Source organism: Corvus cornix, chromosome 3, assembly GCF_000738735.6.
Source record: "Corvus cornix cornix isolate S_Up_H32 chromosome 3, ASM73873v5, whole genome shotgun sequence".
Taxonomy (NCBI): Eukaryota; Metazoa; Chordata; class Aves; order Passeriformes; family Corvidae; genus Corvus; species Corvus cornix.
Window position 1 is genome coordinate 100,549,360 of NC_047056.1, and position 24,472 is coordinate 100,573,831.

The 24,472-nt window shown below is 39.4% G+C and overlaps 2 protein-coding genes across 2 annotated transcripts in view; both read right to left on the reverse strand.

The window, feature by feature from the left end:
• NOL10 (nucleolar protein 10) overlaps positions 1-19,717 on the reverse strand; it is a 50,834-nt gene extending 31,117 nt beyond the window's left edge. The window contains exons 1-13 of the mRNA XM_039569603.1: positions 19,610-19,717; positions 19,124-19,169; positions 18,273-18,371; positions 17,395-17,472; positions 15,579-15,616; positions 12,079-12,215; positions 11,277-11,342; positions 9,078-9,138; positions 8,487-8,572; positions 8,048-8,126; positions 6,695-6,844; positions 4,297-4,363; positions 228-280 (exon numbers count right to left, since the gene is read on the reverse strand). Of these exons, the coding sequence (XP_039425537.1) occupies positions 228-280; positions 4,297-4,363; positions 6,695-6,844; positions 8,048-8,126; positions 8,487-8,572; positions 9,078-9,138; positions 11,277-11,342; positions 12,079-12,215; positions 15,579-15,616; positions 17,395-17,472; positions 18,273-18,371; positions 19,124-19,169; positions 19,610-19,675 (1,026 nt within the window). The 5' untranslated portion in view covers positions 19,676-19,717. The remainder of the gene's footprint in view (positions 1-227; positions 281-4,296; positions 4,364-6,694; positions 6,845-8,047; positions 8,127-8,486; positions 8,573-9,077; positions 9,139-11,276; positions 11,343-12,078; positions 12,216-15,578; positions 15,617-17,394; positions 17,473-18,272; positions 18,372-19,123; positions 19,170-19,609) is intronic.
• A 317-nt stretch (positions 19,718-20,034) lies between these two features.
• On the reverse strand, positions 20,035-24,463 carry LOC104685506. The gene is made up of 4 exons (XM_019282175.3): positions 24,268-24,463; positions 23,891-24,113; positions 21,517-21,589; positions 20,035-20,262 (listed from the first exon to the last, which is right to left on the reverse strand). Exons 1-4 carry the CDS (start codon positions 24,461-24,463, stop codon positions 20,071-20,073), a joined length of 684 nt encoding a protein of 227 aa, XP_019137720.1. The 3' UTR covers positions 20,035-20,070.
• Between the last annotated feature and the right edge of the window lie 9 nt (positions 24,464-24,472).

The following is a 24,472-nucleotide window of genomic DNA, read 5'->3' on the forward strand; positions in this document are numbered from 1 at the left end:
TTCTACCGCCACTAATCAGTTTTTAAACTGGCAGCAAAAGGCAAATTTTAAAAAAGGCTGTTTTTAAAGTAATTTAACATGTTACATTAATAAATTATAGTTAACCTAAATTTACTTTACTGTGACAACTCAGACAATGTAGACATGAATTTCAACTGAAATACCTGAATGGCACCAAACAATTGTGTCTTTAAAGAGCAATATCAGCAACAACTGGTATTACTTACTGGTATATAATAGATATTCATTTTAGGGGCTTCATTGGCAGTCATTAGCATTCCTAAAAAGAGATTTCCACATTTAAAAATATTGATCACAAGAGGGTAATACTATTTTTTTAAAAAAAAACCTCATAAAGTACATATATACACTAACCAAGACCTGTAATAAATTGTTGTATCAAATACCATGGAAAGAAAGGTCTGATACCAGCATAATTAACAAAGCCTAATTTCCTACATATTTATTCCCTTTTGTCCTCTATCTTAATGGTTCAGCACCACTTTAAGCAACATCAAGCCCTGATAAGTGCGGGCTGCTAATTTTCATAACAAATGTAAAAAGTTCATCCCTTAATACTGTTTAGAACAAATCCAGTTAATACTGCAGTTAAAACTTACCTTGGATATAAAATAGCATTATTAATACATTGGTATTAATATTTATGGTTTTTTGTTTTATTTTTAAACACACACCTAAACAAAGCCATTAATCACAACATGGTTTACACCTTCATTCATATTTCATCTTGGGAAATCAACACAACAGCAGCTACTCAACCCAAAATGAGATATAGGATAGTGTGGCTTCAAAAGGAGTAATACTAGTGCTATTAGCCAACCAGGGAAAATGTAAAATTTGAAATATCTATTAATATACTGAAGAAACACCACAAAACCAATGTCTTGGGGTTTAAATACTCTGAATATAAAAAAAATACTGTAGCAATACTAAAATCTGTGGAAAATCTCCTACTGCCACAAGATTTCAAACAAGTTCAAAATGAAGAACACTTTCAATTTCCTTCTACATAAAAGAGTAATAAGAACATTTGCTATGTACTTTTATGTTTACCTCAATTTTGTCTTTCCAATGTAGCTGATCAACATGTAATACAAGAGACTGATTATGAAGAAGAAAAGTGCCATCAAATTAGATAACATTCTGATCTGAAAGAACTGTAACATATGCCACTGAGACTATGAATAATTGGGTCAATTACTACACACCCAGAGGGCAGAAATATAATTTACACCCAACTAGAGGAATGCAATTAAAATGGGTGGAGTAATCCTTCCTACCTAATCCTTTTATTATAAATACACAATGCAGCTGGACTTAAAATGTCAGAAAAAAGGGGGCTTGCTTTCCCAGCAAAGCAAGGTATTTGTGAAAGCTTAGTCAGCAAACTGGCTAAAAACTGTGCCTGGAAAGGTTTACAGGCAATTTAAGGAAAAAGCAAGGATTTATAGTATATACATGAACACACACACAGACACACACAGAGTACTCCAGCATAGTATATAGGTTACATGCTCGCCTAGCAGCACGCTCCAGAGACAAAGCATTTTTCCATTGGCTGAATATGAATCACTGGAAATAAAGACAGAAATTAATTCTGCAGGTGCTTCGAAGATGACAGTAAAGGAAAACCTCCTCTTTGAGAGTCTTCCACCAATAATTAAAGGAGGACAAAAACGGACTTCAGAACAGTACATGGGTGTATACTACAAGGGAAATAGAAGAATGAAAGTTAACAACTCTGAAAGGAGAAGTCTATTCCATGCACTTTTATTGCTTCAGCTTGTTAGTTTCAACCAATTTTTATGGGAAGAGAGACCACACCCTAACAAACTACATAACAGCCTAGTTTGATTACTGTAGAAGGGAAATAAATGAGAGCCTTTTTTCAGAAGTTTTAATAAGGCCCTCTTTGGAAAATGCTCTGCAGTACAGTATCATAAATGTAAAAGAATGAAGATGGGAACATGAAGTGATAGTATGTGGGAGAAGCAGTTTTAGAAAATGCAAATTTTTAACTTTTAATTTTTTTTACAATAATTGAAACAAACGAGACACAAATTTCTATACACTGAAGATGCCGTCAAGTTTCATTTATATAATACAACTAAATCTCCTGTGTTTCCTGTGCCATGCATCTAGTGGTGCTCTGAGAATGCTGGGGCACCAGTAAGAGCACCGAGCCAAACCCATACTGATACTATATTTCCAACTTTCCACGGCAAGGCCATCTTACTGAAAATATTTACTTATTTTCAGATCTTCAGTCACGATTATTCTTTAAATTCTGAATGAGCATGAGGTGGTTCTAGGCATCTTAAATTCTGGTTCAACAATATTTATGACAAATCTGTGATGCACCACCTCTTACCTTAAATCTCTCAATTTCCACTGCAACATGTTCTAGCTTTTGCCCCACTGTCTCCATGTGACCATAAAATACAACCAGTTTTCTTCCCACAACAGTTCTTACCAAAACCATCAAGCTGTCCCCCTACAGACAATAAGAAAAGCAGAACTGACTTAAGCAGGAGATGTGGGACACAGAACTGGACTGCATAATCTAGATCTCAATCACAGACACATGAAAAGCTGTGTCAATAGCAAGATTAGAGAGATGTGTGCATTCAGTTCTTTGTGCTACAAGATTCATCCTGCAGAGTCTCATGAAAATCATTTCTGCAAAAGCACATGAGGCATGTCCACATACCACAAAGGCTACAGAGTGTCCACAGTTGAGTAATGCCCACCCTTGACATATTCAAACTTGACTTGACCTGAGCAACGTGATCTGACTTCAAAGATGGATCTAACTTCAAGTTCCCCCTGCTTTGAGCAGGAAATACACAACTCCCAGAGGTACCTTCCAACCTAAATTACACTACGATTCTACATTGTCAAAGAACTTTTTTCTGTTCCACTCCCTGTGGTGAGCTCTTCATTGGTGCTGTGTGGACGTTAATTTGCTGCAGGGTTCTCTTTTAGATGAAACCAACAAGATCACAGGTGAAACGCAGGTGAAATGCTAAAGATGATTCACTCCAAGAACCTCTCTCTGTAGCCACCATGGACGAGGGCTTATCCACCTCCATGGTGCACAGTTCACCCTGTCACCATGCAGTAATTCTCATATACACCCATATGAACTCCTACATACAACCAGAGCACATGGCATGTACCCTGCTCCATAAGGTCAAAAATGCCCACCATCTTATCAGGGAAGAGTATTTAATTGCTCATCTTACCAAAAAAAAAAAAAAAACCAAAAAAAAAACCAAAAACCTCCAACACATTCTTAACTGAAGTTGGCAGAAAAGACAAAGATAAGTTTTAACTTGCTAGAAATCTCAAACTCACTTATCTACAATCTTAAATTTGAGCTGCTAGTGTGAATCAAAATCCAAGCTGCTCTGTCTTTACTGCTACCTCGCTCTAAAATTAGGATAATAGCAGTGTTTGCAACACAGGCATTGTCTGCTTCAAGACTTTTGCTCTGTGCCATCCTAGTGACCCTAACTTACTTCATCTTTTTCAGTACTGCTTTCTAAAAAGGAAGTAGGTGTCACACTGTACTGAAGAACTACAGCAACTCACATTAAGCAAGAAAATTAAGTCCAGTTGCACTCTGAAATACAACCAAAGCACGTATGCACATACAACCATCACTTTGCAAAATATTTTTACTCATAAATTAAGTCCTGGTTAGAAGTGACCCTCAGTTTTGATCTCTAAACATAATATTATGAGATGCAACAAATCTGAAAACAGTCACAAAAAACATGCAAATTTGTGCACATAGGAATCTACACTTAAAACCAAAGTATTAAATCTAAGGACCAGCACAATTTAAGTGCTGTATTTAAGTCCAGGAAAGATCAAATCTTTGTAAATATTTGAAAAAAAAATCTATAAACCTGCTGTAAAGAGATTTTTCCTACCTCTAGAAAGCAAGCTCTAACTCATCTTGGGCTTAGTCAAGACAATAGGTCAAAATTCCTATTCTTATGAAATGAGTCACTTCAGATATTTGAAAGAGTAAAAGAAATCAATCACTCAATTAACAGCACAGCAGCTTCTAACTGCAAAGAGGCTCCAATGTAATACAGGTGCAGAGGAAACAAGGACACTAATTGACAAATAACCCTTTATTCCAAGCTCTGCCATAAGGAGGAAAGTAGACCTAAATTGTATCACCTAACCAGAAAAAAAGACCACAGCTTGCGTTAGCAAGCTTTTCCTTTTGAATTTAGCAAGATATGACTATATTTAACATACCTGAATTTGGATACAGGCAGACATCATTTATATCATGTTCTGGCTCCATTGAAGTAAATATCTTTCCCTGAAATTGTAGGAAGAAAATAAATCATATAGAACTCCAAAAAATATAATTAAATTCAGTAAATCTAAACATTAATAAATAGCTACTATAGAAGCTAAGAAACATGATGGCATAAAGATGGAATAGCTTTTGCAGAACAATAAAATATCAAATCTCTGAACATAACACAAGGAACTCCATATTGTATTTTATCTCTGATTCAATCTCTTACAAGGAAGTGAAGCCTACTGGCTATTGAAGACACAGCAATGTACAGTGGCACCTCTAATTTCTCAGTTTACACTTCTATGTTGAAAATATATGTCAAATTTACTTTATTTTATGCAAAAGGGGGCCTGAGGTCTGTAAGTTCCTGGCACATCGCCAGTGTAACCCTCACTTTATTCAACTCTGAATGTGGTAGTTTTAAATCATTTTTACTTTGCAAAGTATGATTAGCTGAAAAAAATGGATTAGGAATGAAATTTGAATCTGGATCTTGGTTCTTCCACCCTGCTAATGTCGAAATGAAATTAAATATAGCTCAGCATTTTATTTAGGTCTTGATATAGAATAAAAGTAGTAAGAGAATGCAGTGGTATCTAGCTTAGATCAGAACTGAAGTTATAAAGGTTACTTAAGAAAGAGGTAAAAGCAGGAAACAACATTCTCAAAATAATAAGAACTGGAACAGAGTCTGAAAAACCCAGACAAAATACAGGTGCTCTTATGAGCCAACACACAAGACAGCCAGTAGAGTCTCTAACAACTGGACCGCATAATCTAAAGCATGAGACTACATGCCTACACAGTTCTAAATGAGGGACAGGAACAAGGAAAATTTTGATCCTGTTCCCCTTTTTTTCTTTCCCTGCAGCAATCCCACCTACCTTTCTGGGCCCTTCCTTTCCCTCCCAGTTACCCCACCCACCTCTGGTCTCTCCCTGATGATTAAGAAGAGGCCTCCTCCACCCCGGCCTCAGCAGACAAAAGCCCGGTGCTCCCCACCCCAAGGCACGTCTCAGCATGGGGCTATTCTGGTATCAAAGCCATATGCTCTCCACCCGCAGTCTGCCTCTGCACTTGGTTCCCAGCCAGAGATAGTCAGGAACCAGCATCTGGGAGAGGAGGAGCCAGCTGGAACATACTCTAGGAAAGAGTCCAAAGCTATCTTTGCCTTCCAGCAGTGAGAAACCCTCCCTTTTCCCACCAGAGGCCACCTGACAAACCTTACAGTGCTTCATTCTCAAGGAGGGAAATATACACACCTAGGAAAAATGGCGAGAGGCCACTGCAGATGTTTTAAATAATAACCAATAATTTATTTGCTCTTTCAAACAATAAAAATTAACTGCAGAGGAGCATACAAAAAACTACTTGTGATCACAGTAAAAATAAAAGGCTGTTGAAAGCTCATGAAGCAGCACGACAATACTGAACTGACTGCCTGAAATAACTAGAAAAAAAGCCTCTGCTACAACCTCTTTATGTTTCACTATAAAGTTAGAAAAGCATAGATGGAGCATGTTTTTTAGAAGGAACACAATTGACTAGACAGTCCCTCAAACCAAAACAAGTTACAATAGTATTACTATGAATCTACGGGGTAACATATTTTGTTACCCCGTAGATTCATAGCAAGCTTCACTGATAGAAAGATAAGAAAGAGGACAGCATGATATAATGAAAAGAAGTCCTATGAAAATTAGAGATTTCAATTTCACTTAGAAGTGCAAAAGGTATGCATAAAGACATTGGCCATTGCAACATAATCCACTAATACAGTGTAAGACACATTGTTACTGCCTCTACGCACAGTATCTGCTTCAGTATCCAAATACGTTCCTGCGAAAATAAGCAGCACCTGATTTTAGTAGGTCCTTAACTAACTGACCTACCTTTGAAATTAACCCTACTTTGAGCAGGGAATTGGAATGAACATGTTTTCTCTGGTGAAAAAGGTAACTGGATGTATTCAAGAACACTGTGAGAAATGCACAAACCAAGGCAACGGCTAAGATACTACTTTTTATGTTTAAATCCTCCTCCTGAAAGAAGCCTCTTGGCCAGACATGTTCAAACAGCTAGAAAACCCCTAAGACTGTATCTTTATACCTGACAGCCTACTGAATAACTTCCCAGATTCTGATTTAGTCAGACAGGACAAAATGCTATGTAAATTAAGAGACATTAAAACCTCAGCTTCCTACACTGAATTTCAGCTTAATTAATCAAGCTGCACAAAAAAATACCCAAAACAACAAAACAAACAAAAAAAAAACCTAGAAAAACCCCCAACCCAAATAAAGTAAAAATTTAAAAATCCAAATGCAGCAACATAAAACTACTTACTGTATCTTTGTTCCACATTTTTATTATTCGAGAATCCGCAGAGATAATTAAATCCAACTGATGCTGAAACTGAATTGATTTAATAGGCAGGCCATAGTGGTGATCTTTGACTATTAATGGATTACTAGACCGGAGATCATATAATAGAACCTTGAAGAATAAGAGGCAGATTCAATTTATAACATTGTAAGATCATGAAGAAGTCATGCCCATCAGATCTTCACTAAGTATTTAGCTAAACTTGAGATTTTACTTAAATACATAGGTAGGATTTACATAAAATAAATAATTTTAAATTCTGAAAACAACCTATTAGGTGAGCCCAGTTTATTCTAGCCATGTATTTTAACATCAGCATGCTTCCATCTAGAAAAATTAAAAAATTTAAGATCTAACCATCTTTCTAAAGACTTTTAAATTACTATTGAAAAAAATGAACCTTTTTATTTCAATACTCTTAGTATTTCATAATTAGTAACATTTCACTTTCAGATTCTTGTGTTGTTCTTACACAATTTAAATTTTCAGACTCCCTTCCAGATTCAGTGAATGCAACATTCCCTCAATGAAACACCCCAGAGTGTAAGTTTTGTGTTAAGGAAAGTAGAGCGTACAGGCCCTATCTTCCAGAAACCTGTATTTTTATCTCCAAAATTTCCTATGGAACTTGAGAAAGACCTTAAATCTTTCATATGTAAAGTGCAAATACCCAGAATTTTTGGGAAAAATAATATTCTCGGTTTATTTAATCAGAAACACAGTCTACAATAAAATTTGTCTGACTTGTACACTAGCACAGCAAGTACAATTCTCACACACATATCTGCTCTTGAAGAAGCTACAGTTTTCTAAACCCATGAAAATACTGATGAAGGCAGGAAACAGTCCCCACACTTCCCTTTACAAATATGATGGCAACAATAAATGAATTAAAATGATTTTTCATATTATGGTAAGACAGTAAAAATAACAGTTAAAAGACAATAATTTCTGGGTTTTTTAACCACCAAGATAAGGGAGAGCACATATGTTGCATTGAAATGGTACTGATAGTCCCAAAAACTAGCAACTTCCCCCACACACTTGACTCAAGTCTTAAGAAAACTGCAAATCTGAAGTTATATAGTTATGAAGTCATGATGATTTTAAGTGGTACCTACAGAATTCTGAAGAGCACAAGCATTTGACAAAATTAAATTGCAGTTTGACTATTACCACTCTATACATGTAGTTTATGGTCTTATAACTACTTGCAGTAATAGAGATATAGTGCACTCAATGTATGATAGGCTGGGATTGGGAATTGCAAGAGCAGGATCTCCTAAGAACTATGATAGATGAAGTCAAATATACCTGCCCAGTAGATGTTCCAACAGCCATATTCAAAGCTCCATCAAATTTCAGTGCTGAAATGGATGGTAAACCTTCTATCCTGCCAAGCACAATGCTTATAGTTAGGCATTCTTTCAATAAAGTCTGCAAATAATTTTTTTAATGTTAAAAATAGCTACATTATTATTGTAAAATAATTTACAGGCATCACTCAGAAATACTACTTCAAAAAGCTGTGCTGTTTACATTCAGAACTTTTATTTGTATAGAAAAATAGCCACTGCTATTCAGATCAATGTCTAAGAGAACTCCTTTATGATTAAGAAAATCCTTTATTCACACTAGCAATGACAAGAGAAGAGAACAGGCAGGTCATTTTAAAGCAAAATGGGATTTATTTCTAAAAGCAAAACTTCTGAAAAATTCAGAACGACACACTTTACTCACAGCCTTTACTCACTCTGTGTCTGCTGTCACACTGCTTAGTGCACAGTCCAACAGCCCAACTCGATTTCTAGTTCTAGGGTCCCAGCATTCCACTTTACCCTAAACAATTTAGAAAATATGGTTCAAGCTTATGTAGCAGATGCCTGGTATTCTGAAAATGTTTAAATAAAATTATGAATTATCTAATCTAATTAATAATTACCAAAATTTCCTAGGTTGACATGAGTTGTTTTAATAATGACATACAGGCTGCACACATTTCATTTCTAGTTTCTTTCATGGAATCTGAATCAAAACCACTAATTTTCTTAAGATTAATAGGGTACACATGCCAGGTAATTTCTACAGATGGCTACACTGCAGAACAAGAGAACATTATTTTCGCTCCCATCTGCAAAATCTCAAGTACTCAGCAACCAAGTAATTCAGGTATTTTATCTGCACTACGCTCTAAAAAGTCATCTGTAACGTATCTATATCTAACATAACAAATGAGACCAATTTAATTAATTATGTTCATGATTTCTTCTTATCCTCCTGCAAATTAATATAAAAATGAAGCAAACACTACTGCCACTTTTATAAAAGGAAGGAAAACATTTACCTCAGCCGTTCCCATAGCAAACAAGAAGTGTACAGGATTTATGTCACAGACATTACTCTCTCTACAACAGAAAAAGGAGCAAGTTTAGTGACCTCAGAACAATTTAACACATGAACAACTAATAAGATTTCTGTAATCATGTACACTATTGCTCAGCCTGGAAAAGCAAAAGTTGGAGGGAGGGACAGGTGGCCATATAACAACAGCTTCCCATACTTAAGGGAGCTTACTAACAGTTTGGAGCCAGAGACAGTGTTGATTACTTGAAACAGGTAAGGTTCCAACTGGATGTAAGTGTGGTCACTGGTGCACATAAACTACAAGGGACAGAGAGTCTTCAGTAAGACACGTTCCTAGAACCACAAGAACCACTTTATGCTAAGGTGACCAAAAAGACTTCTCCCAGGATGCCTGTTCTGTTATGTTAATCTATCCCAGTTTGAATTCCCTGGTTGGCTGTCAGCCTCTACCCCTCATCACTCCCCCAGAGTTCCCCATTGGTCCCTGTTCCCTAGTCCCACCTTTTCCCCCCACTCCCACAGAAAACTGTGAGTTTCGGGATCATGTTCACATTTGCCTCTGCAACCTTCAGCAGTGTAGCAGCAATAAATGCTCCTGCTGGAACGCACACAAATGCCCTTCTCGACTCTTTGCTACCGACTGTAACACTGAACCCACCCGTGCTTCTGAGGGTGCATGCGGGACCCCACGGAGCCGAGCAGGGACAGTGTTATGTAAGGATAATATTTTTATGCTATAAGGATAATTAAGCACTGGAATGTGTTAGTGATAGAGGCAGGGAAATTTCCATCTTTGGAGTTTTCAAGACCCCCCTGAGAAAATTCATCTGAATTCATATGACCATGCCCTGAGCAGGAGCCTGGGCTCTGAGGTTCTCTCCAGCCTGGACAATCCTGTGTTCTTCTGCCCATAGCCACCACCTACCTGCCATATCACTCTGCTCCACTGTATTCTTAAACAACTCAACAGGACATGAAGAAATGGCCTCAAGGTGTGCTAGGGGAGGTTCAGACTGGATACCAGGAAAAATTTCTTCACTGGAGGGGTTGCCAAGGATTGGAATAGGCTGCTCAGGGAAGTGGTTCAATCACCATCCCTGGAGGTATTTAAAAGACATGTAGATGTGGCATTTGGGGACATGGGTCTAGTGGTGGACTTGGCAGTCCTGGGTTAATAGTTGGGCTTGATGATCTTAGAGGTCTTTTCCAACCTAAATGATTTTCTGATTCTAATTATGTCAAAAGATCTTTCTGATGACTTATGTTCTAAAGCTTACATCTCCAACATGTTCTTGTGTGACCAATGGTCTCCCTTCTCCCACCCAAGTATCCTGTTTCTCAACAGGGCACCCAAGAGCCCTGTATTTCAACAACAATTCTTCCAAAGTACAAATATTTCTGTCTACACCACTTATCCCAGCACTTTCCAACTACTTCCATTCAAAGGCCTCTACCTCTAATTCTGTAACTCCTCCAACTCCCTTGCGTCAAAACCTTCTCAGAACTTAAGTCTCATCTCTCTAATCCACATTCTACACTACACCCTTACCTCTCCCATTCTAGGATTTCCCCTTTTTTTCCTCCTTTTGCTTGTTTTTTTATTTTGCCTTCCCAAATACTCCTTCATCCATTAAGCTATCCTGCCCAGTGCACACCAGCTGTTGCCCACCAACAAGCCACTCTAGTGAAGTCTGTTCTTCTAATCTGCCTCTCCCCACATGAAAAAAGCTCAGTTCCTACTTTGGTAGGCTTTTCAAAAGAATCAGACACATGCTGGAGATATAAGAATTCTCTTTGGGCTACTTCAAGAGCAGAAGGACAAAGACATGTCTGGGAAAGTACATACCCTGTGGGTAGATCTCTATATGATGGCTAAATTGAGTAATAATGGCAAAGTTTTAATGAAATGCTTTTATGATCAAGTTATATAATACCTATTTAGTCCACATTAAGCAATTTTAAAACATCCACAAAAGAAAATTCAATTAAACATAAAAACTAGAACAAAAAAAATTTACAGAACATAAAATGAAATGAGACTCAGACTCAGCATATGTTCCTTTTCAACTCTGCAAAGCATTTGGGCAGCATTCAGAGACAGTACTGGTGCTGAGCATGCTTGGAGTCTGCTTCCACCTGGTGGAAAGAAGACAGAGGTCATGCATCACACATAACTTACGAAGCTTCAGTTTGCAGGGAGTTCAGAAATCTTCCTTGTTCCAGATTTAGCCTGTACACTTCAGAACTACAAAAGAAAAACCCAAAATTACTTGTCTTACAAATACTGAAAAACACTGCTGTAAGTTCAGAGGCATTGTAAAGATTCTTATTCACAGCCTAATTTTGCCAAATATACAATTTTCAGAATTCATGATCTACAAGACAAACCTATACTTCAGTGTTCAAAATACAGAGAAAAATGTGCATGTTCACCACTTATTTATTATACTTCAATATCCTGCCAATTACTATTTTTACAGGGAAAAGATACATTAACTCTTTTCTCAAGATCTTTTAATTTCCTGTGATTTAAGTTCATCTTGAATTTCTACTTATTTTGCTTGAAACCCTAGCATCTAATTTTATTTTTACTGTGTCTTTTCAGAGACCCAATTATGTGATTTAACATACGCTTTACAGCAATGAAACACCAAGCAGGACAGGAAAAGTTATTTAATTTTCCTTACTTAAATGCTAAACACTTTTTAAAGCAGTACACTGACCTGCAGTTTTTAATACACATTTGCAAATACATGATGTACATGGTTTAAGAATAGAAAAAAAAAAAAAAGGTTTAAAAACAGCATGGGAAACTGAATTAATTTTAATCTTCCCATATTTTCCACTCTTCCCAGTCTCCATTATTAATTTGGAAGAAATTGCCACTTCTTCCACTTTTTAACTTTTCTAGTATTTGAATGTTTATTTTATTCTTGGAAAACATGGTTAACAAAAATGAAACAAAATATTCCACTTAATACCTTGCTCCTACGAAATACAGGTCACATGATGGATAGTGGTAAGAGAAATCTCTACCAAATTTTGGTATTCTTGTCCTGTAGTAATGGCCATGTTGTGAATGAAACTCCACAAATCTGCCACACTGCAAGAAGACAATCTGAAAATAAAATAGAAAGCACTGAAACATACAGAAACAGACAAGGATCTCCCCAACTTGTCTTACAATGCAAACTTAATTATTTTTTTTCAGACTCACAGAGGCTTATCACAACTTATTCAAACAATTTCTACTAAAATGACAGGATCAACTATTGCTTCATCATTCTCACTAGCCACAGCGAAGAGTCTGCAATCAGAAGCAGCACAGTTATCTTGTGTTCTGCTGCACTAAAACTAACATCTCTACTTACTTCAAGACACTACAGGTACAAAAGTACAAAGCCATGCAGACACCAGTATGTCCATATGTACTAAGCACATGAACTACACATCCTGATGCACGGCAGTGTTCCAATAAATGACACCAATGATCTTTCTGCATTTTTGTTCTTTGCCAACTAAATAAGAACATTGTTTCTTTCTGAAACTTAGACAAACATCTCAGTCCTGGAAAAACATACACGGAGGCATTACTAGAGAACTCAATCTATCTCAGTAAATAAAATAGGCCAGGACCTGCTGTTACACTTCTGATGGCAGATTAACATGGCACACACCACAGGAAGGGATTCTTCCTGCTCCAGACACATTTTCACCCACATCACCTGTTGCACTCATGCTGTGCCTCAAACCATGGCCAGGAACTGTGCAATGGAGGAAGAGCTGGCCTGGCCCAAACTCATGCCATGAATGATAATCACAGCCAAACTCTGAGCCTCATCCCTATTTAGCTTAGATTAGAAAAGTGCTAGTTTAGTTTAGCCTGTGTAGTATATGCATTTTCTAAAAATGAAGGTCTACAATTTTCTACTGCTGAATTACACTTCTAGCAATGCAAATAAGGATGAGAAACTCAGGGAAGGTGAGGTACAAAAGTTACTTTAAATCTGTCACCTTTATTTATAAATCTGTATATTCTTCCCTTAAGAGACATGGAGAAAATACTGACCTGGGCTGGCACTTCATGCTCATTTATCCTTAAGTCCTTGTGTGCTTTTTCTGGTATCAGAAAACCCAGTGTTCCAACTTTTAATCATGGACTTACTGCTCTTGGTCCAAGACTAAGCAGAGTATCATCTCAGAATTCTAACTACAACTTCATACAGTGTTACAGATACAGTTGCACAGCTAATGTTACACAGTGATGTTGTTCATACACATCCCACTTTATTCTTTGTGTGCCTAATGCCTTTTTGCTTTTACCTGGAGGCTTTAAACAAGCAAAGTTCTTTAGTTAACTGTTTGAAACAATGCCCAAACAAAATCTTTTCTCTATTGTCATTACAGAAGAAGAAATGTCTGCATTTTCATGCAGTACAGAAGACACATAAACTATAAGAACACAAAATTAAACCATATTTAATTTAAACATATCAGTATCACATATTCTTAGTTCACTACCAGTAAGTCATCAAAACTTGTTACAAGGAAGACAGAAGATGCAGTTTACTTTCAATTAGAAAAGTGAATTTTCTTCTCACTCACTCTGCCTCCAAAAAGACTTTAGGAAGTTTTTTACAGCTGCCAAAAGCATCCAAATATTCTCCTAATAATTGTCCTACCACTAATAATTTTCTATTTAAATACAAATTTCTACAATATTGGACTTGAATATATATTCTTGTTCTCTTTCATTAATAGTGGCTATAGCTCACTGTAAATTGTGTTTGTCTTTTTTCTTACTAAATAAATTTTGGTCACCAGCAGAAAACTACAACCTGAGGGTAGCAAAAGCATTGGCACCAGTGTGTGGCAAAAATACTATGTGGAAATATAGGTCTTCTGGCAAAAGGCTTTGGGGAAAAAAGAGATCACTCTCTCCCAAGTGTAAAACTTAGTCCAAGGCTAAGACTTTTAAGTCCAACACTTAGAAAAGCACAGAAATGTAACTGGCCTTATCGGTACCAAACTGTATGAAAGAAAACAGGTGCTCTCACTGTGAAAATGCAGGTAAGCCTCAAAGCAACCTTACAGGGACGGCAGGAACAGACCTGGAGAGACACTATTTTCCCTGGCAATGAAAGGATGCTGAGAGCATCAAGAGGGCTACCAAGACTGACAAGGAACAGAATACGGGGAGTACAAAAAAATCCCTCTTTGCAGAAGGAACAGTAAAAATTTAAGATTTTCCTGGGCAGGTCTGACAGGAACTAAAAATTCTTTATGACAAGGTAGCACAGCACTGCAGTAATTTATTCAGTACATTTGTGGAACCACCACACTGCAGATTTTGACAGAACCGTTAAAGCATTAAAATGATATCTTAAGGTCCCATTCCAATCAATACTTCTACGATTCTAAGAATTTCAAGTGTAATTTCTCAAGTGTCATTCCCTCTTTCTAACATGTCTTTCTAACAACACTGAAGTTTAGTTTCCTAATGATTTATTAAGTTTTAGTAAAATAAAACTGAAAACATAAAGATTGTATGAAGCTGAAAAAGCAGGGCTTCAGTCTGAAATACAGTACCCATTTCAGCTGAAAACACACATGCCTTTCTGTTCATAATCAGTCAGAAACATATCTGGGACACAGCATGTTCCTCAGACTCCCAAATAACTATTTGGTATATACAGCCAGAAACATTTTCCCACAGACAGACAAGTGGGAAGCTACTATAAAGTATTGGTCATTATCTTCTGCTACTTGAATTCATGCACTTCCTTGGAAATCTCACAGGAAAAATGGAAAAAAGCTACAAGGCTAGATGATCACATCTCTGATCAAATAGCAGTATTTATTAAAACAAACCTTTACCTGAAATGGTAAGGTCTCTTCACAGAAAAGAAAGTGTAAAATAAACACTCTGAAGGTGATTCCTTCAGGTACAGCACTTAATTTAAAAATAAATAAAATTAAAAATAAGACTAAAAAAAAAGACGTTACTTCTCTCCACAATTTTTGCCTCACTCATATGCTTATAATCATCATGTCTACAACAACACAGACAAATCAGGTTGTTAACTTAACCCATAGTTATCCCACCTTCCAAAAACATCCCACCTTCCAAAAACAGTCTATGTGTGCATCACTTGTCACAAGGGATTGTGACTAAATGTTAGCCCAGAAAGAATAGTTAATTCCATTTTTCACATTATTTTGCTTGCCAGATAGATCACTATTTGAAGTTTTTCTCTCCAACAGACAAAAGACTTTAAAAGTGGTAAAGCAAATTATAATACAAAGACACAAAGAAAACAAACAAAAGGTACAAAAAATGTTTATCCTGTTTACTGATTTTAAAAAAACATTTTTGTTCCAAAACTTGTGTTGATTGACTGCCCTTACTATATATGAAAATGCATTTTAATATACATACTGAACAATTTTTTCATTTATACACTGAAAACATTAAACATACCTTTGAGTAATCATCTGATAAAATCTCAAACGTAACCACTAGAGGAGAGAGCAAGAGAATTTTGAGTCAACTAAGCAAGCAAACTTATTTGCAAACATTGGCATAATCCTGAAAACATTTACACTCATGCTAATCTTTAGTCATGTAAGTGCTCCCCACAGGTGCCAATGCATAATGCAGGCATTAATCTTTAGCAGGATCTCTAATTATATAACTTCATTTGCAAAATAGTTAAGTATTCTAAAGCTTTAGAAACATAAGAAGCATCCTGTAATCTTTTTATTGTTCTTGTATACTTGACACGTTCCTCAACACAACACTCAGCCATGTATTTTATTGGTTTGGGAAGGTCTAATCAAATGGTTTTCAGTGTGTGTGTGGTCCATAGAGCTTTGCTAATCCATCAAAGATGATAAAAAATTACATGAGTTTGGGCATATATGCATAAACTTGCACATGCAGTCCTTCCAAGGGGTCAGCACTTCCACAAAAGAAGTTCTAAGGCTCAAAAAAATCAAAAATGTGAAAGCTACTACTCACACTCAACACTAACATATTGAACTTTGCCTAGTTTTAAATGAGGTGAGTTGGGAACATTAGGGAGTAGCTGCTTCAGCTACATTGGCTCTATTTAAATAACTCATTTAAAGTTACCTGAAGTGACTCTATGCTATACTTCAAATTCTGCAGTGTACTAAGTTGCCAGTTCAAAAAAATTTACTTTAAGCTCTAATTACCAGCAAGCATTTATGATTACAATGACTTCTACTCTTTCAAAAAGGGTTTCTGTCTTGCCATACCTTCCTCTCCCCAGCCTCTCTGAAACCCTGCCTAACAGTGCTCCTTCACCCTACATGACTCCTTGCTGTCCTGAGGCAGAGAGCAAAGAAACACCCCCATGCTCTTATTACAGTTTTTATTTTTCACATCACTTTCACATACATCACAGTTAGACCATTTCAATTCTTCTGTAATGAATGTGCTCATCTTCTCATTGCTTTGGTCACCCCTGTATCCCAGCTTTCAGTCATCAGTCTTCTAATATCCCAGTCTTCAAATAAAAAAAAACCAAAATAACAACCTTCCCACCTACCTCAAAAGAACCCTAAACAAACAAAATAACTCCATAATTCCTCAAATTTAAGCACCCTAAAAGCTCAGAGCTGTGGCAGCTCCTCCCCTGCACTGCCAGCCAATTCTCCCTTTCCCATTGCCTAGATGGTTCCTTGTTCTCACCACAGTTGTTTTCCCACCAAATCAGTAGCTAACAAGGTGTAATTAGGGCCTGGGCCGTGCTACCATCTACCCCTAAGTACCTTGTTCCCAGAAAACAAACAGAAAACCAAACCAGCAAACAAACAAACCAACACCCCCTCAGGAAATTCTCTTTACCCTCTAACTCAACTACTGGGCTTGGGCTCCAGAGAGAAAACAGAGCAACCACAGTGCATTCTCCTACTTTACTGTTTCACAGAACAGGTAAGAAGGGAGATCTTGCCACCACCCAGCCATTGTACCTTTGTCACATTCACCAAACAGAACACAGATTTCAGCCACATTCATCCTCTGACCACCACCCTTTCTGACTCAACGTAAATGTTACATCCCTCACACCATTCCAAGCAAGAAAAGAACTTTAAAAGTGGAATAAAAGGGGAAAATACAGAGATGAAGACTAGATGGTTTTACTCCAGATTCTTGTGTTCCCCTGAAACACATTTTGTCCCCTCAGCACAGGCAGCAGAATTTTTGCTTGAGTCCAATCTGAACTATATATGAAAGACATCTTGTACAAACAGGCATAGCTTATACTAACCTTCGGAATCTAAGCATCTTTCAAATTTCTGGGATAACTGATAGGTATCAAAACAGCGGACCCTGGGCTTGTAGGTTCCTGAAAGAATAATTCGATGTTTACTTACATAAAAAAGTTAAACAAAAAGATAACACAAAAGCATTTTTTTAAAGTATAATGTTTTACATATACAGGCTTTACTATGTTTCTACTATAAGTCTTCTGACCCATGACTGGAAAAACACACCTCTTAGTAAGACAACCTTACAGCCTGGTTTCTGTAAGCACCCTGCTTGTACACAGGTTCTCCTAATTACCACATACATCATACAGAATTTAATAACACCTTCCAGTAAACCAGTAAAATTTTAGCCAGTAAATCTGAAAGACCAAGGCTGCTCATGCTACTAACACCTACTAAAGTATTCACGTTTGGATCCCATTTTGACAGTTACAAAATGCAGCATTAGCCTCCATCCTATAAAACAATACTCAAAACAATGATGTTCAGAAGTTCTTTAAAGTAAATTTACATACATGCAATAAAAGTAATTCAGAACTTAGTAATTAACTGTATTATAGACGGATTTGTTTTATTAGTTTTTTATTTGTATTATAAACCCTGATGGCAGGGGCATTGGACTAGATGATCTTCAAAGGTGCCTTACAACCCAAAGCATTCTATGATTCTAAGAATGTCTATATTCTAAACAGAAATATTCCACAGCACCACTACCAAGAAAGCCATTCCATCACATCTTAAAAGTAAGCTTCGAGGATTATGTTCAGTGCTATGGTTAAAAATGAACTCTTACCAATTCTACCTGAATACTAGGTCACTCTGCACTCAAGATTTTCTAGGACTTTTGGCCTCTGTTAGAGAGGCTTTGTTAACTCACCAACTGCCATAATATACTGTCCATCTCTTGATACCTTAATCTTTGTGCTAACTGTGGGCATTTCAAAGTCTTGAATAAGTTCAATTCTTCTACGGATATCTGTAAAGAAAAAACAAAAATTGTAGAGTTAGCACAATTCTATCAGTCCAAAAAGCTGTAATGGTTTCCTAAAGAAGCATATTGAGTTAATTTGGTATAGGCAATATCTTTTAAAGATATTTTAAGTATAACTAACACATTATAAGCAAATTAACACAGCCTGCTAACCCTGAGAAGCAGGCTACCTCTGTGCAAGATAAATTAGTAGTCCAAGGTAACTATGTAACAAACTATTATATAATGTAGTAGGAAATACTCATGGCACACTTATACAATTAAGGTAATATACAATACCTCGTATAAGGTATTCCATCCTCCATTACCTCTATGCATTTTCTCTTGGTTAAGTTTCTTGTATAACACTTCCTGTGTTTCCAAATAGCCATTTTTACTCTGTGCAACAAGTTTAGGCTGAAATGATGTGGTCCTGCTCTCTAAGATTAGCACAGCATCACAGAGTAGTTTATAGTCTGACTAACGTAAGGGACAACATGGAATTCATTCATCATGTTTCTGCTACAATACACAACCCAAATATTTAACGTCTGAAATTTAAAACACCACTGGTAATATTCTGTTCACGTGAAGCTATACAGGAAGTTGAAATAACTATCTGTAGTTTAATTCTGTAGTTTTAAAAGTATGACCTAGGGATAACTAGTATCAGTCAGTGAGGAGTCTCCTCTGGACCTGCATGCTGTGTATGTGGAGCAGCTGAGTATTGCTGAGCACCCTGTGAGGGGAAAACTCACCCACATCTTTCTTCTGTAAAGCTCTTTTCTTCCTGTCAGAGAGCCACTGCAAGCAAAGGTATACATCAGTCTTGAGCTCATTATTCGTACAGGAACCCGAGAATCACCTAAAGTTTATCCAAGCATTTCAAGTATAAGACATTTACGCCGCTAACTCTTTTTTTTTTCCCTTGATTATGTTACAATTTCCATTCCATTGGTAAGTTTAACCATTCCACACCAAGAAAACTTACAAGACCGTGTTGCTTACGGGTTCGTGGACTAGCACGCCTACAGTCAGAGGTTCACGCATTCAAACTGCATATCTAGTTTAAGGAACACCTAGAGCTGTTTCGCGGTACCCAACACAAGCGCACATGGACCGGGGCAGCTCAGCCAGGCCGGGCCGGGGCTCGGCTCCAGCGTCGGCACCGCGCGGGTCCATCTCCGCCGCGGGACCCGGGCCGGGCCGAGCCGGGCCGGGCACATTCCCCGCGCCGCCCTCACCTCCGGGAGGCTCCTGCCGGCGCTCAGGCTGTAGATCTTCACCTCGTTGAGGCTGGAGACCTGCATGGCCGCGGCTGCGCCCGCCTCTTCCCGGGCAGAGGGGAAGCGGAAGGCGAGGCGCTTCCGTCAGCTCGGCCGCGCCCGGCGGCGTCCGTGGCCCGGGGGGGCGGGCGGCCCGGGGCCGCGGCTCTGCTCCTGCCTCACACGGGGGAGAGCGGGGGAAGCGCAGCAAACCAGTGACAGCAAGGTCCGTAGCTCACAGCGAAGCAGCTCCGCTGCTGCCTCCTCCGTGTGCGCTGCCCACGGTCCCCAAGCCCCGGAGCGCGGCGCTGCAGGAGAGGGGACGTGGGGAGAGGGCAGGAGCCGGGGCAGCTGTGCTCCTCTCCACCGGGCCCGTCCTGTGTCCGCACACAACGAGCGCTGTCTGTCCGTCAGGAGTGTCCGTCAGGCAAACTGTGGTGTCATTCTGGATGGTCTTCGTGTGAACGCAGGAAGGCAGGAGTTGTTCTGGCAGCCTTGGTGGAGGACGTTAATTTTCTCACCCTGTGGCAAACCGTGTCCATTAGCCATGGAAAACAGCAAGTCCAGGGTTTGCTGATGAGAACCTTGCCAGCTGCCATAAAAAGACACGTTTCTATTGCTTTGTAGCATTGCTGTTGAAAAAAGAAGAAAACAAACCAACATCCAAAATTCCAACCATTCCTTTTCCAATTTACAGGACAAAAAACAAGGACTGAAATAATGTCTATCCAGTCTATATGCATCTTGAAGAAACAATGAAAACAGCAACTAAATTTTTAACAATGTGTAACTGGCACAAAATGCAATCTGAAGCTGTTTCAAATAAGTTATGCATGGTGTTCCCTGGATGATGTATCGCAACAATGATGATACCAACATGACTAGAAAGAGCTCTGTTCTAGGTTGTGTTAGAGGGCATTAGAAATGAGATTCCTGGGAGATGAGCACACCTAAATATAGGTACCTGTAGGTTTAAGCTAGGTGTTTAAGCTCCCATTTCAGAGAGTTAAAGCTTTACTTGCTTAAATGTAGGTTGTCTAGTGGCATTTGAGATGCTATATGGTATCCAGGGCACCTAGATGGGGCTGACACAAGACCTGTGGAAAATGCATACCCTTCTGCAGTGTAATCTAGAGGCCAGGCAGGATGTGCAGGGACATCTCTGGTGGCACTAGAAGCTCAGGCAGCTCAATCTCATCCCTGGTAAATGCAGTTAATGGAGCATGAGGAGTGTGGTGCAGCAGCCACTGGGTGTCTTCCGTGGAGTGAGTTTCATCAGGTTCCACAGTATAATTAGAGCACCATGAGCTGTTCATAGATATTTACAGCTAAATTTCTGAGTTCACTTGTCCTCTCTTCAGGATATCATAAGGAATCCCAAACATTCACAGGGGGTTGTTGATGTTACTTGGGGTGTGCAGAAGGCCTGTGTTATCCTAGAACAGCAGCTTGAAGGCCCAACAGGATATTCCAGGGCACCTCAAAAGGCATTCAGCAGCATCAGAGGTCTGAACCTACAAAGAATTCCTAGAGGTGTAAAACACTGGCGAGAGCTGCTTTGCTGCTAGTGTCAATGTTGTAGTTATCTAGGTAATTGATTTTGGTTATCTGTTTGAGAAAGATGTCTTGGGAGATACTTCAAGTAGGATATTTCAGTACTCTTAGTGATTGTTTGGAGGCAGCGTTTTGCTCCCTCAGTGTGGCATCTGAAGAAGTACTCATAAATACTGAGAGAGGCAAAGCCACAGAAAAGTTCATTGCTCTGATGGATCAAAGGGAGCATAAAGACACGTGGTGATCATGAGGGAATTAGACAGCTCTGAGATCACATGGCACCACATGCAGGGCCAGCCAGGGAAATGAGCTGGCAGAACTGTGTTACCAACCAGACTGCAGCACGCTCCTTGTCCCACAGCTGCCTGCTCCTTCCCCTCCACCTTCACCACTGCCTCATCCAGCCTAAAAATACGTAATGGGGTAAAAAGAAAAAAGATTAAAAAGTCGCAGTAAACCCACAAAGTATGATAATGGAAAACATTAAACAGGACATTGCTTAGACACTAACATCAGGTTTTCTTGGTAATTTTCTTTTAAAACAATAAATTAAGTAGCATGATATTTTTCACATCAATAACAGTAAAAAAGCCACATGAAAAAAAGAAAAATGGTATTCCTGTTATAAAAATGTAGGAATGAAGTCGTGTATATTGTAGAATCCAGAAATCCAACAACCCTACAACTTGAATTTTACCTTATTTGTTATAACATCCATCTGTGCAGAAAAAAAATCCCTGAAATCTAGCACCACTGCAGCAAGGAACTTTTCTCATCTGTTAACACTAGTTTCAACTTACACAATTCTAAATTTAAAGAGATTATGAGAATGTAACATTGCTAAAATTAATCATGTAAAGCATTTCCACAGCTTGAGACTGCAGCAGGGATCCAGTGAAAACTGTACTTGGTTTGATATGGGAAGGAACTGCCTTACCTAGGCGATCAGGTCTACTGTGCCTTTCAGACCTGTAAGCTGTGGGTAAATATACATGATGTAGATACTTGAACTTCAGTTAAGTATGTTTTCATTATTAAAGTGTATAGTCTAAAGAAACAAACAAAAAAGAAGGAGTAGACAATAATCACTTCCACTGTGAATGCCATCTCACACATCAATATGTTCATTTTTTTCTATAACTTCCAGAAAACCCTTTATTGTGCCCTAGGGGACACTATGATTGAAAAGAATTAGAATCATAGCATTTATGGGAACTGAATGTCTAATTAGCCCAGAAAGGGAAAAAAAACCCAAAAAAGCAAGGAAAAAGCCCCCTCAAAATGGTTATTTCAGCTACAGATCTTTTCTGTGTCTTTTTCTGGTGTGCTTTCAGTAAAGACTCTCCTCCTCCACACATGTATTGCTTTTTTATATATCACTAAAAATGTTAAAGAGAAGCAAAGGAAGATGAATCCTTGGCTAATCTAAAGAATCTATAAATTTAGAGCCTAAGACCTTGACCTACACGTTAGCTACCTAAAGCATGTTTTACATGGCATCATTCAGGGTGCCTTGCATCAGCTGCTTCTTCCTAGTGCTGAAGATACTTAAATCTTTTAGGGGCCTTCATTTAAGGTTCTTGGAAGTGTCAAGAGCTCTGCTTCTGTGCGTGACTGCACCTGCCTGGCCCCAGCATCTCAAACCCTCTTGATTTACAACAGGTCGTGTGGAAAACCAAGAGCATCCTTCTGCTTAATTTCTTGTGGGGGCTGAATTTATCTTTGTTACAGAGAAACATGAGTTAAAAATACACCATCTTTTGAAAAAAATAAGCCCCAGTAATAGCAGAGATTGCCTAAGTGCTGTATGACAACACAGGAATTAGACCACTCAACTGGAAGATGAGAACTGGATAACCCCCAGTGAGGTGCTCGACTCCCTCTTGCCCAGGTGCCTCTCAAAGGCAGGTACGGAGTTTTTAGACTTGCTTCCTTCAGAACATGCCTGGATTAGAAACGCCTGGAGAACATAATTCCACACAACCCATGAAATACTCCCAATGTCTTAACCAAGCTTAACGGAATGTAGGACAAGCTCAAGATTTACTTAAGGACTAAAAGCCACAGCTACACACGAAGCAAGAAGCATCTCCAGGAATGTAAGCATCAATGTCTTGCAGATTCCTGCACCGCGTATTTGTTAAATAAAGCACCCAAAGAAGTTCCAGAAACAAGAGTTTCCTAGAAGTTTCTTGAATTATTCCAAAACCTTCAGACTTGCTAAAGGTAGTCAGCGTTTAATAAAAACAAATGGCCTCTGCATTATTTGCGCTAGTTTAAAAGACAGCAAAAAGATGCAAAGCTGCCGTAGTCAGAGCTGTGACAGAGCTTTTACGGCACCAGGCGCAGCAGCCCCCCGTGCTCCGGGAGGGAGCCCTGGCGGCCTCGCCCCCGCCCGTGGATGCGGCGGCCGCCCCGCGCCCCGCTGCGCTCTGCTCCGCCCCGACCCTGCCCGGCCGCCGCTCCGGGCACGTCCGCGCCGGGAGCCGCCGGGAGCCACCGGGAGCCACCGGGCTGGGAGCGGCGCGGGCACGGGGAGCGGCGCCCGCAGGTTCGGCAGGGGGGTGAGGCAGCGGGCAGGTCAAGCAGCGGGCAGTGCCCCGCGGGGCCCCGGCAGCCCCCACAGCCGTGCTGGCAGCGCTCGGGCACGGCGGGGCCCGGCGCGGGTGCCGAGGGCGAGTGCCGCACCTGCCCTGTCCCGCGCACCTGAGAGCGAGGGCGTGTGGCGGGGATGCTCCGCGGGAGTCCTCGGGAAGGGACGGGGGATTGCGGTGTGGTGCCAGCTGCTCACTCTCCTGCCCTTCCCTCTTTGCTTCACACCACGGTAGTTGTCCCCCCTCTATTCTCGCCACTGTTCCATCTGCGTGGTTCTGCTGATACCGTCTCCGTACGCCAGGACTCGCCTTCCTCCAGCTCCTTCTTCTCGAGCCTGGGAAGAAAAAACACAGGGGAGAGCAATACTCTGGCTTGCCAGTGGCATCTTTTGCAGACTTTATGTTCAGCAGAGGTCTTGCTTTCACTTTTCCTTGCAAATGTCCAACAATTTGAGAGAGAATATTTATCAAGCAGAAATGCTTTATTACATTTGGGTGGTTTGGTAAAGCCCCCAAGCTCCCCAACAGGCACTGAACTTCCAGCGCAAGGCAAATGGAACAGGCTGGGAGGGAAAAGGGGAGGAGGAAGCTTCATTCCTTCATGCAGAAACTGGGTGGAACAACCCTGAGAAGGAAGGAGCAACCACACTCTTTCCATGACATTCTGGAGAAGGTCATGTTCCATTTCAGCCTG

Bases quoted from the DNA above. Each gene is read 5' to 3' on its own strand.
- LOC104685506 (XM_019282175.3), bottom strand. From the start codon at position 24,463: ATGGAACATGACCTTCTCCAGAATGTCATGGAAAGAGTGTGGTTGCTC. The intron at 24,114-24,267 runs GTAATAAAGCAT...TTTTCTTCCCAG, and splicing joins CTTTACCAAACCACCCAAAT to GCTCGAGAAGAAGGAGCTGG. The intron at 20,263-21,516 runs GTTGGTAACACA...TTTTTTCAACAG, and splicing joins AAGGAGCGTGCTGCAGTCTG to CAATGCTACAAAGCAATAGA.